The 18,092-nt window shown below is 32.8% G+C and overlaps 2 protein-coding genes across 3 annotated transcripts; both read left to right on the plus strand.

Moving 5' to 3' along the window:
- The first annotated feature begins 477 nt into the window (after window positions 1–477).
- Window positions 478–3,047, plus strand: LOC123904509. The gene is made up of 3 exons (XM_045954167.1): window positions 478–720; window positions 1,431–1,668; window positions 2,563–3,047. The coding sequence occupies exons 1-3, from the start codon at window positions 478–480 to the stop codon at window positions 2,994–2,996; spliced, it is 915 nt and encodes a 304-aa protein (XP_045810123.1). The 3' UTR covers window positions 2,997–3,047.
- Window positions 3,048–9,146: 6,099 nt separating this feature from the next.
- Window positions 9,147–13,856, plus strand: LOC123908135 (serine/threonine/tyrosine-protein kinase HT1-like). 2 transcript variants are annotated; one of them, XM_045958674.1, is made up of 4 exons: window positions 9,147–9,321; window positions 10,402–11,121; window positions 11,747–12,202; window positions 13,375–13,856. In XM_045958674.1, the coding sequence occupies exons 2-4, from the start codon at window positions 10,429–10,431 to the stop codon at window positions 13,645–13,647; spliced, it is 1,422 nt and encodes a 473-aa protein (XP_045814630.1). In that variant the 5' UTR covers window positions 9,147–9,321; window positions 10,402–10,428; the 3' UTR covers window positions 13,648–13,856. The 2 variants fall into 2 exon arrangements, with proteins under 2 accessions (XP_045814630.1, XP_045814629.1); XM_045958673.1 differs by having other exon boundaries at window positions 9,192–9,873; window positions 10,165–11,121.
- Window positions 13,857–18,092: the final 4,236 nt, after the last annotated feature.

The following is an 18,092-nucleotide window of genomic DNA, read 5'->3' on the forward strand; positions in this document are numbered from 1 at the left end:
TCAAAAAATTCATAGCACCCGCCACCCCGAGTTAAAAAAAGTAAATTTTATATTAAAAAAGTATATTTACGCGAATTTTAATTTTTTTCCTTCTTTTTTGGGTGTAATTTTAAAATATTTTTACTATATATCTATTTATTTGCCAGAGGGTTTTGCAAACATTTTTCATCAAATTCCACAATGTACCTCAAAATGAGCGGCGTGTAGTAGAGTCCAAAAAAGGACCTTAAAAACATTTCTCTCACGTTATAAGAAGGAACCGAAACTCATGATTCCATGTTTTGAGCAAGAACAGCGTGGTGTGGTGGTGAGTTGAGTGTAACATAACAAAACGGCCAAACAAACAAACAACGTGAGTGAGAGAGAGAGAGAGAGAGAGAGAGAGAGAGAGAGAGAGAGAGAGAGAGAGAGAGAGAGAGAGAGAGAGAGAGAGAGAGAGAGAGAGAGAGAGAGAGAGAGAGAGAGAGAGAGAGAACAATGAGAAGAATCACTACTAGTGTTTCAACATTGACCAAAAATGTTACTAGCTGGTTACAAGTTGAAATGGAAGACCAATCCTTAGATACTAGTTTTGAGTTTGGATTTGATGGTATTAATCATGGTCTTGTGATGTCTATTGATAATCATTGTCATTCACTTTTTGATTTGGATGATGATGTTGATGGTGATCTTGAACAAAAAAATCGATGCTTTTGGGCCACCCAGCATCAAGGATTGGAGGTATTTAATTTATATATGATCATGTTTTTTTCAATTTGATATATTGTTCATAGTAGTATGATTTAATGATTTTCTTTTAACTAGACAAAATAGTTATTTGATCTTTTGATGGGTCTAATCATAGTTCTAATTGTGATAATGTGATCTATAACTATAATATATCTAATTGTGAATAACGGCTTTTGGCTCAATTTTGCTTTCAAAGTTATTTTGAATCTGAATAAGAAGAGTGTTATCTTTACAAAATGATTTTTTTTGCAAATTCATATTACTGAGAAGCTAATTGATGTGCGGATTTGTCGACTAATATTAAGGAGTATTTGCATAATGTTGGGACCTTGATTTATCACAAACCACCCTCGGAGTTAGTGCATATGTTAGTGTGAACCAATGATGTTAGGGTTGTCTCATTCCCCCACCTTGTAACTTTGCAATCTCTCTTTTGGGATTGGCCCCTTTGGGTATCCTATTATATTTTTTATTTTTTTAATGATAAATATAATATTAATATAATGTACTAATATAAGAAATATTAATTTTTTTTTATTTTTAAAATAATTTTCAATGCATATGTGATCTAAGAAAGTCATAATGCTATACTCCTTTGGTTAATTAATCAATATGATTTTCCTTTGGTTTTGTTCCAAAAACATTAGATTTTGAAGATTTTTGTTTTGATGATTTAATTAGTGTGGTTTAAATTGGTGCAGACAAATGTATACAAAACAAGTTCTTTGGAGACAAAGATAAGGAATGCCACCAAAGAAGCAATTAATGAAATAGAAAGCTCAGCTGAAAGTGGAACATTGTGTGTCTGCAGCAGAAAGATGGGTGGCACCAGTTGCAGAATCTGCTTATTGAGAGAAGTTTCTAAGAGGCTTCAAAAAGCTGGTTTCAATAGTGCTATTTGCAAAACTAAATGGAAAAGTTCATCGGATATTCCACCTGGTACATAACAAATCTTTTTCCAATTATGAACAATTGTATCTTTCACAGTTTGTTTTCTTTATTTTAGTGTGTGTGAAAATCAATTTTGTGGTAGGTCTAATAAGTTTCAAAGAGTATACGCTATAAACTACACATTATCCTCTTTCATCCACCTATAGAAGAGCCAAATTTAAAAGATTAGCCTATTAAATAGGAGAGTTTAATGACTTTAAGTATTGTGAAGCACGATATTATTCTTCAAATTAAGTGTGTCCTGATATCGGATATGTGTCGGCGTCCAATACCAACATATATAATTACATTAAATTGTGTTGTTTTCTCAATTTTTATCAATGTTGATGTGTCACTATTTGTGTTGTGTATGTGTTTTATAGCTTAAGTACGAAAATTGATTTCCTGATGTATCAAAATCGTCTGATTTGAATTTAATTGCTGAGATAGATTATTGTGTCTGCGCCAATCCCTTAAGTACCATATGTTGACTCCTAACATTGTTACCTAAAGGTCTGTCTCCATGGTAGCTTTCGTTATATAACACCGACATCTTTCACTCTATTAACACTGACTCGGGTGGATATAATTTCATGAAAAAAGTTAAACCCAAAAAACTATTTCATTGAATTTTTCTAGTTTATGTATTGGACATTTAATTTTTATCCATCCAATGATCATTTGTGCCTACTTTTCAAATTAATGAAGTACTTTCAAATATGTAACAACAACAAAAAAAGGTACTTTCAATTTTTTACTACTACTTTTCTTTCCTTGATCTTTTTCCACTCGGAAAAGATATTTTTCCGCTTGGAAAAGGAAATAAATATGTTTCCAATGGGAAACTAAGTTTAGAATTTAATAGCATAATATAATTATATAGTATTAAAATTATCTATGTAGGAGAACACACATTTTTGGATGTGAGAGACAATACAAATCCAAAGAAAGGTGAAGTAAGGGTGATGATAGAGGTGAATTTCAAAGCTGAGTTTGAGATGGCAAAGGGAAGTGATGAATACAAGAAACTAATAAAGAAGCTGCCAGAAGTGTTTGTTGGAAAAGAAGAAAGATTGAGCAACTTAATCAAAATTTTATGCATGGCAGCCAAAAAATGCATGAAGGATAAAAAAATGCATATGGGGCCATGGAGGAAGCAAAAGTACATGGAAGCTAAATGGTTAGGTCCATGTGAAAGGAACACTTCAATAACTTCTCTTCCAATAGGATATGCTGAAAGGATCATAACAAAGCCAAAATCAAGGGCATCCATGTTGACTATTGATTTATTGGAGAAACTTCCAACATTGCATTGCACAACTGTTAAGGTTCTCTAATTAGTAAAAGGAAGATCAATTTAATTACTTTTGTTTATGTGGAATGGATGGATATTTAATTAGTTTTTTACCTTGCCGGTTGGTTTAAACTTTTGTTATATTTAATTTCCTCTTTCTTTGGTGAAAACTATAGGAGTGAGTGATTCGCATATGTCACACACTTGTATGTAAAAATCAGCAATGATTTTAGAGATGGATGGATGTGCGGAGTACAAGTTTTGGCAAAACATTTTTTTTTTATTGATATTGATACTATATTCATAGAAATATATAGGCTTAATTAATAAAATGGTCCCTTAAAGACATTTTTGGTTTCAGATTGGTCCCTTAAAGAAAAAAAGGTTCAAATAGGTCCCTTAAAGAAAAAAAAAAGTCCGAATAGGTCCCTTAAAGACATCTCCGTTAATCAGTTTGGTCCCTAAAAAGAGGTCTAAATAGGACCAAACTGATTAACGGATATGTCTTTAAGGGACCTATTCGGACCTTTTTTTCTTTAAGAGACTTATTTAGACCTTTTTTTCTTTAAGGGACCAATATGAAACCAAAAATGTCTTTAATGGACCATTTTATTAATTAAGCCAAATATATACTAGCAAAATATGCCATAGTTATTTTTCTTTTCTATTTCAATAATATGAAATATAGATAAGGGATCAGAATGTTTAGGGGTGCCAACATAGTTTGAATGTCTACTCATTCTTTGATATCTAGAAGCTCTTAATTTATAAAAAATTTCCATATTATTGTTGCTTAAGAAAAAATAATTGGAATGAAAAAATAAATCATGAAAAATTCTTTTCTTGTTCTTACTAGAAATGCAGTGTTATTTGTTCTTGTAATATATATTTTTGGAAAATACTACAAATGCAATGTTTACACATCTACCTAAAAAAATATTTAAAAAAAAAGTACAATGTTTACTATGAGAGTATGAGACAGAAAGATATATTCCTTATAAATGTGTGCCATCTTAGACTTCTATATTGCAAAATATTAATTCCTATCAAAATATTAATCCAATGTTTCTAAAAATCCAATGTGTTAATTCAATGTTTCGTTGGTGGCAACCACCAATTTGTTTTTTTTTATGGTCATCATTCAACAAGACTAAAAATCCACATAAAATACATCAAATGTAAGCATACCCACTAATGGAGTAAAGTACATGATCAATGCACATTCAAATAAATAGAATTATAAGCTCCTAAATTGTTACTAACTTATAGATCTATCCAATCCTAATTTTGCTAACTAAGAATAGAATGAAGTAAATACAACACAAGAGACACCTAACAGAACAACAAACTACAAGAAAAACACGATTTGGATGCCAACAAACTAGAAACAAAAACCAAACTAGAAACCAAAACAACAACATGAACAAACAAGCATGAATGCTTCGATGTCCTAAACAAAATTGACTAAACAAGAAATAATATAGGTCAAAAAAATAGAATTTTTAATATAGATCAACAGTTAAGATCAGAATCTATGCAAAATAATATTTGGTTCTTGCATGCCTTATGCCAATTTTTAATATATTCTTCTTTTCCAAAAAAAATATAGGTCAAAAAAATAGAACCTATGCAAAAATTGTCATATTGGCCAAGCATAATTGATAAAACATGCAAAGTTTGTCATATTAGCCTTATGAATAGAGTTTGTCTTGAATGTTTCTCTTCCTTCCCATGTGGTTCTCTTATTTCCCTGGAATCTACGTTCCGAACTTTATTTTCAGAGACAAAAACAGAATTTCAGGAGAATAAGGGTTCATTTGGTATGATGGAAAGAAAGTGGGAGAAAAAAAATTATAGAAAGCAATGAATGAACTTGGACTATTTGTTTGTAGTCTAGGTTCATTAATTGGTTTGCATAATTTTCTCTCCTCCCATATTTTTTTCATAAAACCAAACGGACCATAAGAGAATCATGAAAGAGAAAATTTTATTTGTCTTGCTTCTAGCATAGTGGAGGTTAATATGATGTTTTCTCTCCCCACCCCCCATGATTCTTTTATACCCCCCAATATTCCGATTTTGCCCTTGTAAAAAACTTCGGTTCGCAGAAACCGAATTTTTTCTAGTGCAAATTCAAAGTAAATTTCGGTTTTCAAGGCAAAAAAAACTTCGGTTTCTATAAACCGAAGTTTTTTGCAAGGGTAAAATTGGAAACTCAGGGGGTATAAAAGAATCACGGGGGTGGGGAGAGAAAACATCGGTTAATATATCTCATGGTAAATGTACCAGTCCATTATTCAAACCAAACTAATTTCATCTCAGCCCAGTCTCTTTACCATCTCTTGGGCTCAAGCAATAATCTAGAAGTAAAAATAAAAATAATAATAATAATAAACACAAATTTTTTTAATTAATTTTGGCAAGGAAAATGAAATATTTTCCAAAAAATTTGGTTTTCAGAAATTATAATCGACAACGCGATGTCTGATAACTAAGTTTATATAATGTAATCTTTCTCAAAAAGAAAAAAAAGTTTATATAATGTAATTAACATTTTTCTAGAAAAATTAAAGGCCTTGTTTACTTTATAAAGTTATTTTATTTTTTAAAATATATATTTACTTTATAAGATTGAATTAGACTCAACTAAAAATTCGAGATACACTATGTTTGTAGAAAACGGTATTTTCAAAGCAAAACAAAATAGAAAAAGATATTGATAGCAAAAAAGATGGTGTAGGTAGCTTATACTAATTGTGACCAAATTAATGTAGTCCTATAAAACAAATATGTGAGTATTGTTAAGCTTGGCCCAAATATACTACAAAAAAATCTTTGCTCAATAGTTGTAGATGACAACACAAGAAGTTGCATAGTTTTGCGGATTTGGGTTCAGTGCGGTCAGCAATTTAGTGACTGCAGTGCAGTCGGCCACGTCCAGACCGTCTGATTAAGATCAGACAGTCCAAAGTTTAAGATCAGATTTTATAATTAAAATCTAATCTTAAAATCTGAGCCGTCTGATCTTGATCGGACGGTCTAGATTTAGTGACTGCAGTGCAGTCAACTGCACAGAATCCAAATCCATAGTTTTGCACCAACCAAAGAAGAAAGAAAGCAAGTGTAGTGTAGTACATGGTTTAAAGATGCACACGCATCCGTGCGAACCGTACCCTCTTCAATCCCATAAAAGCAAAGAAACACATAATAACAACAACAGCAACAACAATTCCAATTAAATTATTTAACCTTTTTTGTCTTTATCCCTCAAAAAATGGCATAACACACATTAACATATCTCATCCGTACCTCATTCCCTACGAAAGCGACACTAATTGGATTCATCCACTCCACTCACGGACTCACCATTTTCATTCTTTCTCTCTCTCCATCTTTAATTATTCACAAAAATCAAATCAAATCAAATTATACTACATTTGACCAAAATAATATTTTTTTATCAAATTAAACTTTATTAATATTAAATTTTTTGACTCATTTTATTTACCATGATATTTGTACAAGTTTCCACCGTCATTAACGATGATTAATCTTTTTCGGAGAACCTGTAGGATACATAAAGTGAGTTCTCTCATTCCAACTGAATTTTTTCCATACGCATTAGTCGAAAATCGAACCCCTAACTACCATATGCTTAAGAGGACAAAGACTCTTACCACTTGTACCAATTTATTATTGGTTTTTGACTCACTTTTTTTTTGTCAAGGTTTTTGACCCACTTTTTAATATGATGTATTTATTATTATGTTGAATGTAAAATTAAAGTTTTTTTGGTGTAAACCGGGTATCCTCTGTGCGTAACTGCAGATACTAATTCATCGAGCTTTGTGGAACTCAAATGGATGGCAAACTCTCCCTAAAAGTTTTAACTTTTAACACTGCTGTATGCCCAAACTTGAGATCGAACTCAGGACCTTGGTTAATCTAAAAGAGACCCGTTGTATGCCCAAGCATGAGATCGAACCCTTGAAGCATGTAAAATTAAAGTTGATTAACCATATAATAATATTAATTAAAGAAATCTTATATTAAAAACTAAAATAGTATTTATTTTAGGACTATTTTTTATAATATATCATCCTTCAAAAAATATATATCATCCATTGTATTTAGTCAAAAAAAAATTCATTGTATGAAGTTGACAGTTACATTACATTATATATGTAGGAAGTCGGAATTTGAACTTCGGTCATCTCACTTATCCATCTTAAGAGTGAAATTTCTAATTATTAAACTATTTGACAAAAAATAGTTGAGCTAATTAGACATACAATTTCTTACATTGCATTTAAACATTGTATATTTTGAGTATAAAGTATAAACATAGTGAGAAACACAAACATCTAAAGAGAAAAAAAAAATTGCGATCGGCATCGGACTTGAACCACTTAATGTCAGAATTGATCCCAAATCAGATTAAACCGTTGGCGAAAGTCAAAAAAAAAATGAAACTCAAAATTTTATACAAATATATGTTGTCTATATTCAAAAAAACATTTCTCATAAAAAAGATGTTATTCAAACATCACAAAATTAATGACTTTATTTGATTCTTATTTTAAGAAACAAATGATCTTTTAGATTTTTATCATAAAAACAAAATATTTTTAATTTTATTAAATAATTGATGTATTTAGTCTATAATATTGATCAAATACACTAATTTTTAATATAAATCTAAAAATCGAAAAGAATATGTCCACAATTTCTACATCAACTAGTAAGAAATATTGAAAATCTTACGTCGTCATGATCACGGTTCGAATCTCACCCCATTCACTTATGTGTTTGAGTTTATTATAGTTTTGTCATTTCATCTATCTACCAAAAATCAAAGTCGGTGCGTATGTAGAATCATTTGTTGGGAAATATCAACCCCTTTGAATTGATCTCAATTGAAGATTAGTCTCTACAGTTGCACGCGGATGTTACCTTTAGTTTTTAAAAAATTAAACAAACTGAAAGAAAAAAAAACTAAAAATTAAAATGAAAATTGAAAATAGATGTTTCCGTTTTCTCTGACTCAGTGTTTTAAAAACCGGACCGGACATCGAACCGGAGAGGGCACTGGTTCACTGGTTCATTGGTCGAACCACTGAGTCACTGGTCGAACCGCACGACAAACCGGATTAAACCGGTAGAATGAATCGGTCTCTATAATAAAACTATATAGGTATCGAACTAGATGAATCTGTCTCTAATAAAATCATGACACCTGAAAATGTGAAAATTTTGAAACTATATAGTAATTATAAAAAAAATTGATAGTAATTAATTTTTTTTTGGCACAGATAGGTAATTAATATTATTATACAGTATTATTATTTTTTTTAAGCAAAATACAGTATTATTATTATTAGTAGCAAAAATTGTGAGAAGTAATAATATATGGACTTTGCTTCAAAAATAAAATATGGGCTTATACAACCCAATACCCATCTCATAAAATAAGATTATCCAATTGTTACAACCCTAATCTCTCTCTCTTTCATGTCAGTCAGCCGCTCCTTCTTTCTTCTTCTACTTCTTCATAATTTTTTCCACCACTTTTCCCTTCTCTGTTTCTACTTTCTTCACAATTTTTTCTTCACTTCTCCCTTGTTTACTTCTTTTATTCCCATATATAAACATACATCTTTAATACTTAAGAGATAATCATGAAACACATAGAATTTTAACTCTAAATTTGCAAAATTAAATCTATGTTATGGTTACAATCTTCACTTCCTTTGTTTCTAATTGACTTCTTCTAAATCTGTTTCGTTTCATCTTTCATCTACTGTTCTGTAGTTTAGTTTTATTCCCAATTTTTTTTTGTTTTTTGAATCACGCATTTAGACCGGCCGGTTTCCAAAACCGCCGAGTCACCGATTTTTCCGGTTTTTCCGGTTTTGACCGGTTCACACCGGTTCGATTACATGTCCGGTCCATTTGTCGAACCAACTCGGTGACCTACCCGGTTCACGGTTGAACCGGTCCGACCGTCCGGTCCGGTCCGGTTTTTAAAACACTGCTCTGACTTTCCCTGAATGGTCCCCACATTCCACCATGACAGTTTAACCTAACCCATCACCATTCACCACCGTGTCCCTTTGCACATGGATCACAATTATCATCAATGTCACATTTGAATTTCATTTATTAATATTTGAATTTCATTTATTAATTTCATATACTCCACACATATAAACCTACACAACATATCCCTAACCCACAAACAATCCAAAGGAACATACCTCATCATCATTCATCATACACCATTCCAAACCTAACACACTACCAACCCAGGTCACTTCTCATCAAACATATGCTCTCTATTTTCCTCCCAACATCATGCGCATCTATTGGTATCTTTCAACTCACTAAACATCATCTTATAAAATAAATGTAATTTTTGTTTATAACATATTAAATACATCGGTCATTCCATGAACTATAAAAATTGATTTTCTTTTTTGTTTTCACTTATTCGGTCCACTGCACCATTTAATCTAGTTCAGAGATCAATTATGTCATTAAGTGGGTTCAACTCATCTCAATAGCAATTGTGGCGGATCAAGCCGTGTTACTTCTCTAAAAATTGATTTTTTTTGTTTATAATAATATGAATTTATTAATTAATTTTGAGTCAAAAAATAAATATAGTTAATTATTAAAGATAATTTTTATATGAAAAAATAGGAAAAAAGAAGGAAAAATAAAATAGAGTCTCAACACCTGTCTTTCTCTTTTCATTCTTTTGTGAAAAAAATGGAATTAGGTGCATCATCATTTCCATGGCCTTGTCAATGTAAAAGCCCTTTATACACAAAAACAAACACCCTTTCCTCCACTTTCTACCATACCAATTTGATTTCTTGATTTCTCTCCCCTTCGGTGAAAGCCTTGAAACCCTTCAGGTACAAATATCTTATAATAAAAATTGTTTTTTTTTTTAATAATTAAAATTTATTTAATTTTTTTGCTTTCTGGGTTTTTTTATAAGCATCATATTGATCTGGTTAATGTGTTTTAATCCTTCTAATACAATGATTTATGTCCCTTTCAATCTGTAGCCATTTTGAGGCATAATCATATTCATAGGTGATTGTGTCTTGTTTATAACATGTTTTTAACATGTTTTTGTTTATGTTTATGTTCATTTTGTTGGTTTGATTAATTTATTAAGGTATCTGTGTTTGATTTTTCAGGCTTTTACGGAAGGTGGGATTTTGACTAGAAAGGGGGTGGTGGTAATAATTTTGATTACGAAAGTTTAAGTCTTTGGTTGATTAGTGTCTCTATTATTGAACCATATTGCTCTCTTTTTTGTTCATGATGGAAAAGTCAGTTTTTTTGTGATTATTCTGGTAATTGTTGTTGATGGGTCTGAAAAAAATCAATCTAGTTTTTTTGTGACCTTATTTGCAGCTTCAATTTTGTTTTAGGAAAAATAATAATTTGTGAATAAGGTAATGATGGAGGAAAATACTACTAGTTCATGGTTAAGGCGAGCGAAATACTCTCAAACAGTGTGTCATCGTTTGGATGCATCTAGTTTGAATGCTACTCCGATCCGCGTTCAATTGGAAGAAATTTCGAAACCTTCTTCAAATGTTAAGAAAAACCTTTTAACCAACAAGCAGAGATCTTTGTCGCCATTGCCTAGAACTTCTGTTAATGATGTCTTTAGGGAAGCCAGACATGAAGCGAAGAGGTTCTCGACACCAGGTCCTAGGAGGGATAACAAGAGGATTATGGGAAAGGTGTCGAATAAGGATACTCGGGAATCATTACCCAAGGTATCGAGTGCAAATTCACTTTTGAACAGTCAGAATCAGCAAAGGGTGGTGTCCAAGAACAATAGCAAGGATGGTTCATGGAGTAAGTATCTTGAAAATGGTAGTGGCGGTGGTAGAAAGGTTACTGCTTTGGAAACAGCCGAGGAATGGACTATTGACATGTCTAAGCTGTTTCTTGGCCATAAGTTCGCTCATGGCGCTCATAGTAGGCTGTATCATGGTGTATATAAGGAAGAGTCTGTAGCTGTTAAAATCATTAGGGCACCCGACGAAGATGAAAATGGAGACTTGACTGCTAAATTAGAGAATCAGTTCATTAGAGAGGTCACCCTTTTATCCCGCCTCCACCATCGAAATGTTATAAAGGTGATGATCACATATTTTCTCTTCTTTTGTAATGTATATATGCTTTTTTGGAACATTATCTTATGCTATCAATAGCTAGCTATAGCGGCATTGCGGAGCGGGTGGTGCCCGTTATTGTAAGTCTGTAGCAGACCGGTTATCCGTAGTCACTGTGGAGTCCGCTATTGTAGCAAAAATCAAAGCTGTTAACCTTAGATGCTTAAATTTGTATTCATGATTTTTTTTCCAGCATTTACTTCCATGTTTTGCTAAAGATTTGTGACTTATTATTGTTATGTAAGAATATTTCATGAATTTTTATATTGTTTTAATTTTTTAGCATTTATACGTTATATGTACTATTAATCATTTAATATGTATGAAAAAATTTGGAATAGTTGTTTTTAGGTTGACCGCCATGCAATGCTATCTTGCATGGATAACTATCTCTTATTTCCTACTAAATAAGGTTACGGTATCTGTTGTTTTGTACTAATTACTGGATTCAATCCTTCAATTGTTGAAATAATTAGTTTCAAGAGATCCTTTCTTATTTATTGTCTGATTGTGCAGTTCATATCACGTTGAGATAATTCGCGAGGTTGCTAATTTATACACATCTTTATATATTTTTATCTGATTACAGTTCATAGCTGCAAGCAGAAACCCGCCTGTTCATTGTATTATCACAGAATATCTATCTGAAGGTTCCTTGAGGGCATTTTTGCATAAGTTGGAGCACAAAACTATTTCTCTCGAGAAGCTAATAGCTTTTGCTCTCGATATTGCTCGTGGAATGGCATATATACACTCTCAAGGTGTCATTCATAGAGATCTTAAACCAGAGAATGTCCTTATTGATGAAGACTTTCACCTTAAACTTGCCGATTTCGGCATTGCTTGTGAGGAGTCAATCTGTGACTTATTGGCGGATGATCCCGGCACCTACCGTTGGATGGCACCTGAAATGATCAAACGAAAATCCTACGGGAGAAAGGTTGATGTCTACAGTTTTGGGCTTATCTTATGGGAAATGTTGACGGGAACAATTCCATATGAGGATATGAATCCAATCCAGGCTGCTTTTGCAGTTGTTAATAAGGTATGTTCCCTTTGTATTCATATCATCTAGGATTGTAACATCATTATAGTACTCTTTGCGTAGGTCAAGTATTTTTATGGTCTTTAATGAATTGTTCTTTGTGCGTTACAACACCTTTTAAACTAATGTCGTAAGCATCCCAGTTACGTACCTATATCTGGTACTCATTGGGTGCTTGTATGTACGTCAAACAAAAAATGTCGTAAGCGTCCCAGTTACGTGCCTATATCTGGTACTCATTGGGTGCTTGTATGTATGTCAAACAAAATGTCGTAAGCGTCCCAGTTACGTGCCTATATCTGGTACTCATTGGGTGCTTGTATGTACGTCAAACAAAAATGTTGTAGGCGTCCCAGTTACATACCTATATCTGGTACTCATTGGGTGCTTGTATTTACGTCAAACAAAAATGTCTGATACTCAATTTGGATACACGTGGGGTACTATTTTGGTTCCTACTAGTCCGTACTTTCCGGTCCAACAATTGTCGTTTAGTAATAATGTGAAAAGAGAATCGGTTTTTTCCGTTACTTTTACCAATAATGTTGATACTTTTCCTATTAGCTTGTTGATTCTTTCCCTATTTTCTAATATTCAAATATTTTTTTCATTATTTTTTGCCATGTATGTATATTTCTTGATAATATTCTGATTTGTTGTACATAGAATTTATTTTAACAATTAATGTACATACTTGTACATTAAATTCTTTAAAAACGTCATACTATATACGTACGTAGTGCTAGTACCGGACTCGTATTTGATGCAACGTAGTTACTTCATTATAGTACTCTTTGTATAGGATCTGTATTTTCCCGGCTTCAAGGAATTATTCTTCGTGCACCCTGCCTTTGAATTTTCAAATGCTTCGAATAGATTTACCGCCTCCTTCTTCCAGTCCGAAACCTCCTTTTTCGTCAATCATCTCTTCTTTGTTACTGAAACTTTAGGCTATTTAAGATATTTTTGAATGGCCAACATGGAATAGTATTGCAAACTGGAATTGATACAATTAATGATTTGATTGACTTGAAGTTATTAGACAATGCATACATGATACATGCTCCATCAATGATTTTCTCGGATTTTCCACGCTGAGAAATCGCAATAATTTTTGCTGAGTTTACTAATGCTTTCTGATATTTCTGTTGTGTGGTATTGTATTTCTTCAGAAATTAAGGCCAATTATTCCTCCAGACTGCCCACCTGCAATGCGAGCTTTAATCGAGCAATGTTGGTCGTTGCAACCAGATAAGAGACCTGATTTCTGGCAAATCGTAAAGGTGTTGGAGCAATTTGAATCTTCTATTGCCCGTGACGGAACTCTGAGTCTGGTGCAGAACCCTCGTTGTTGCCAAGATCAAAAGAAAGGACTTCTTCATTGGATTCAAAAGCTTGGTCCTGTTCAAAATAGTGGCCCTAAGCCTAAACCAAAGTTCACATGAATCTTTAAAAGTGTCCTGGCATTTCTAGTAAACCAGGTTCTTTGTAATTATAACTGGAAGCTTTGTTTTTGTGGTTCTGGTTATGTCAACTTTATGACTTTCATATGAGATTGTAAATTGATATTTAGGCATGCGCATTAGGTTGAAACCATATTTTGTTCGCTTTTTGTGCACATACACTAATTATAATTTATAATCAACTTCTGGTACTGTTTCATGTGTATGTACTTGACATCGGATAGTAAACCCTCCATTACAAAATGTTTGAAATTCCGGTATGACTGCTTCTTCAAACAGGTGAAAAGGAGTTTTTCTTGGTGGGTTTGGCCAAAGGGTGAGTTTACCCTTTGGTTACACGACTCGTGAGGTGCTCAGTTTTTAGAGCGCAATTTTCCCTGCCTCATGTTTCTAAAATACTACACATTATTTTAGAAGTGTACTTTCGGAGTTTTTGTTTGAAAGTACACGTCCAAACGATACAAATTGTTTCTAGATGTTTATTTCTGATGTGAGCCCAAAAAAATTGTTGGTTCCATTTACTTGTTCATCTCACCTAGGTCTCTTGTTTTTGCTTAACATATGTTTCCCTTAACATGTGTGTATTCATGAAGTTGTGATACTTTGTTGGGATATAGAATAAATACTTGTATGAAAAGTTGGAGAAATATGATTCATTGAGATTTGTTGGCAAATTTAGTTAGTTATCAGAGAAATTTTATATGAATAGGAAAGTACAAGGATAGATATGATTCATTGAGATTTGTAGAAGAGAAAATCCTTGGAGAAGTTTTCTCTCATAGTCTTTTCTTATTTTCTTAATAAAAGTGTCCTTTCCATTCAATTTTTTATTTTTGTTCATAACAATTGGTCTGGCCTAACGGATCTTTGAAGAGAGCCATTAATGTTGGAGATGTAGGACATGTCGGCCAATACGGCAACACTGCCAAAATTTAGTGGTCCGACCTATTGGTTGGATTGCTAAGATTGAAAAAATCTTTGCGCTACAAGAAATTCACATGTTCCATAGGTTGTAGTAGTGGGTGGGTGGGTGGTTCATGAGCACGGATGATGCAACATTGTTTTGGTTTCATAGTTGGTTGGCATCAAGAAAACCTAGATCCAGTCTGAGAATCAATTTTCACGTATAGAATTAGAAGATTTGTAGAGGGAAAAAATGGTTGTAATATAGAGGGAGACTAGACTGAGAAGAAGAGGAAATAGAGGTAGAAAACTTGATACAAGAGAGCAAGTGCTTCATTGTAGAAGAAATGAAGTTGTTGGAAACTTGGAGGGGGAAACACAGTAATGGATTATAACTTTCTTCAAAGTAGATTCTGAATAAGCTGAAACTTGATTGTACAAATAAATAGTATGAACAACGATCTCCATGATTAAGTTGAATGTTAATGAACCCACTTGGGTTGGTGCATTGGTATTGGCTTGGGACCTGAGAGTGTGCTCCTCTTGAGGTCTGAGGTTCGATTCTCTCTGACGTCAACTTAGGTGGGCTAATTTAGTTTCTTCAAAAAAAAAGTTGAGTGTTAATGCAATTGTAGAAGCAAAATTTGCAAATGGTCAAAGGATGGATAAATATATGCAAATGATGAGAAAATGATAGTTCTTTTTTTTAATCGGAAAATATAATGTTTTGGGAAAAAATGTACTGTAATACTAATAATCTATTGATTTGTTTGCTTTTTACAACTAAACATACTGATAACGCTAACGTCTTATTTCCAAGTTTGTGGCTATTTTTTGAAGGCTCAAATCAGCTTTATAAAGACCAGTCTTTTTCTTGTCGACGATGAATGATACAATTGTACTACACATTTGAAGTTTCTGGACTCATTCTTTGGAACCGACAAATATCTGACAGCCATTTTAAGGGAATTAGCATATCTGTTAGCTGGCTCAAGGATGACATTTTAACCGATTCTAAGATGAATTAGAGCATTCACAATGGAGAAATCCAATTTTGAGTACCTAAGTGGGTCCCGCGTATACATATCACTCATTTATAATTTTTTAATAGTAGTACTTAATAAGTATTCAATCTCTCCAACCCAGCACCTCTTAAAAAATTCTAAACATGTCCCACAAATAACTTCACATCTCATCAATAAGATCATCTCCAATGGTGGTACTTATATTTTTAAGTACTAGTACCTAGGGATGGCAAAAAAACTCAAACCCGAGAGACCCACCCGAACCCAAACCCAAGTCAACGGGCGAAACCCGATTTGTCTGGGTTTGGGTTTGGGTTTGGGTTCGGGTGACACCCGATAATATGGGTGTGGGTTTGGTATCGGTCAAACCCACACCCGAAACCCATACACCCACCCGAAATATTTTATAATTACCTAATTACCCCCATAGTCCCCCTCAATTTCCTTGAAAGACCTTAAATTTTAGTTGTAATTTAATTTCTTGAAAGTCTATGTTGTAATTTCTTGAAAGTCTATGTTATAATTTCTTGAAAGTCTATGTTTGAATTTCCTTGGAAGACTTTAATTTTAGTTGTAATTTAATTCAAAGTCTATGTTGGAATTTAATTTTCTTAAATTTGCAAATTATTTTCAAATGTGCTGCGGGTTTGGGTGGAAAAAACCCGAACCCAATGGGTGTGGGCGTGGGTGTTGTTTTGCCACCCGAACAACCGTTGGGTTTGGGTGATGATTTCGGGTGTGAGTTTGGTAATTGTCAAACCCGCACCCATGGGCGCCCATTGTCATCCCTACTAGTACCTAATAGGTACTCCCATTGGAGCAAAAACAAAATTGTACCTAATAGGTACTAGTTCTACAATAAGACATAGTACCTAAATAATTTTTATGGGACTCATTTAAAATGATGTTGAGTTATTGGATAGATGTGCTACTAGTGGGACCAATTTAGAACTTTTGAAGAAGTTTTGGGTTGGAGGGAATGAGTCCTTATTATGTACTATTATTAAAAAAATTATAAATAAATTATGTGTACATGTGGGGCCACTTAAGTACTAAAAAATGAGTAGTTCCATTGTGGATGCTCTAACTCTACATCTTTATAAATGGGTCCCACAAATTCTGTTAGGTACTATGAGAGAGAGGGTGCTTATTTGAGAAGTGATACCTATTTGGTACTAAAGTGTGTTGTGCTCCAATGGTAGTACCTAATAAGTACCATAAGTACCTAATAGGTACTACACCATTGGAGATGGTCTTAAGCCTTGTTTCAAAAAAAATAATGAATTAAGCCTAACTTTCAATTCTAAGATAAAATTATATTCTTTCCATGATTCCGTTGAGACGTCTGCTATCAGATTTCAAATAGAATACGCTTCAAGCCTAATATAGTAGTACTAAGCGAGTGAGAAGGGATGTATTAAAAAATCTCTTTGCGAGATGACTTGATATATACGTTTCTAAGAGTTTCTTTAACTAATTATGTCAAGAGTATGGTTAACAGTTTTTTCTTTAACAAATAATATATATGGTAGATGGAATGTAAATATTTAGCATCACTTTTATGTCTAAATAATTTTCTTAAAAAAGTATTTTTAATCAAATCTATAAAAAAAAAATTGCACTTAACACGTTGTACAACAAGACCGTTAGATCAAAAGAGAAAAAATCTCAGTTAATCTAACGATTTTGAAATTGTTGCATCGTGTATGACGCGAGAACATCCATATATGGTCTAACATAGTACCCCACCCCACAATTCAAATCACACAGCTTTTGTCAGTAGCATCTAATGATATACACACTATATCCCTTTTCTAAAAGATGACAAATAACGACAACCAATATTATAAGTGAAGCATTCCATTTTCCTGTTATTGTCTTTGGATTGGAAAAAGATGGAGGACAACCCTAGTTCATCAAGAGTTGACAGAAAAACCATTGAGAAGATTAGAAGAATTCAAATGAAAGATCTCTGCAACAAGGTCTACTCACTTCTGCCTCATCAAACTTCAAAGGTTTATTTCCTAATCTATGATGCTTAATTTTATTTTATTTAATCATTTTTTATTTTAATTTTTTTTAAGACAGACGACTCTCAAAGTTTTTTTTATCATATGAATTATACTAGAAACAAAATAAAATTAGCAACTGAAAAAAAAAATTGAAAACAAAATTTAGCGAAGTAAATAATTAGATATACTTTTCTCCGCTTAAATTTTATGTCACTATTTTTCTTTAAAACGACAAATGTTAATATTGTTAGTATTCTGTCGATAATTTAATTTATTTGCGGTAGGAAGCTATTTCAACGCCGGATAAAGTAGAGGAAGCAACAAAATACATAAAGAAATTACAGATCAACTTAGAGAAAATGAAGGAGAAGAAGAATTTTCTACTAGGAATTCAAAGGGTGTGGTTATGGTGCATAAGCCTAAACTTATGCACCATGCATAAACTTGCTTCCTACACCTACCATATTTGCTTCCTACACCAAAAGTC

This window comes from Trifolium pratense, linkage group LG2 (assembly GCF_020283565.1).
Source record: "Trifolium pratense cultivar HEN17-A07 linkage group LG2, ARS_RC_1.1, whole genome shotgun sequence".
In the NCBI taxonomy this organism is placed as follows: Eukaryota; Viridiplantae; Streptophyta; class Magnoliopsida; order Fabales; family Fabaceae; genus Trifolium; species Trifolium pratense.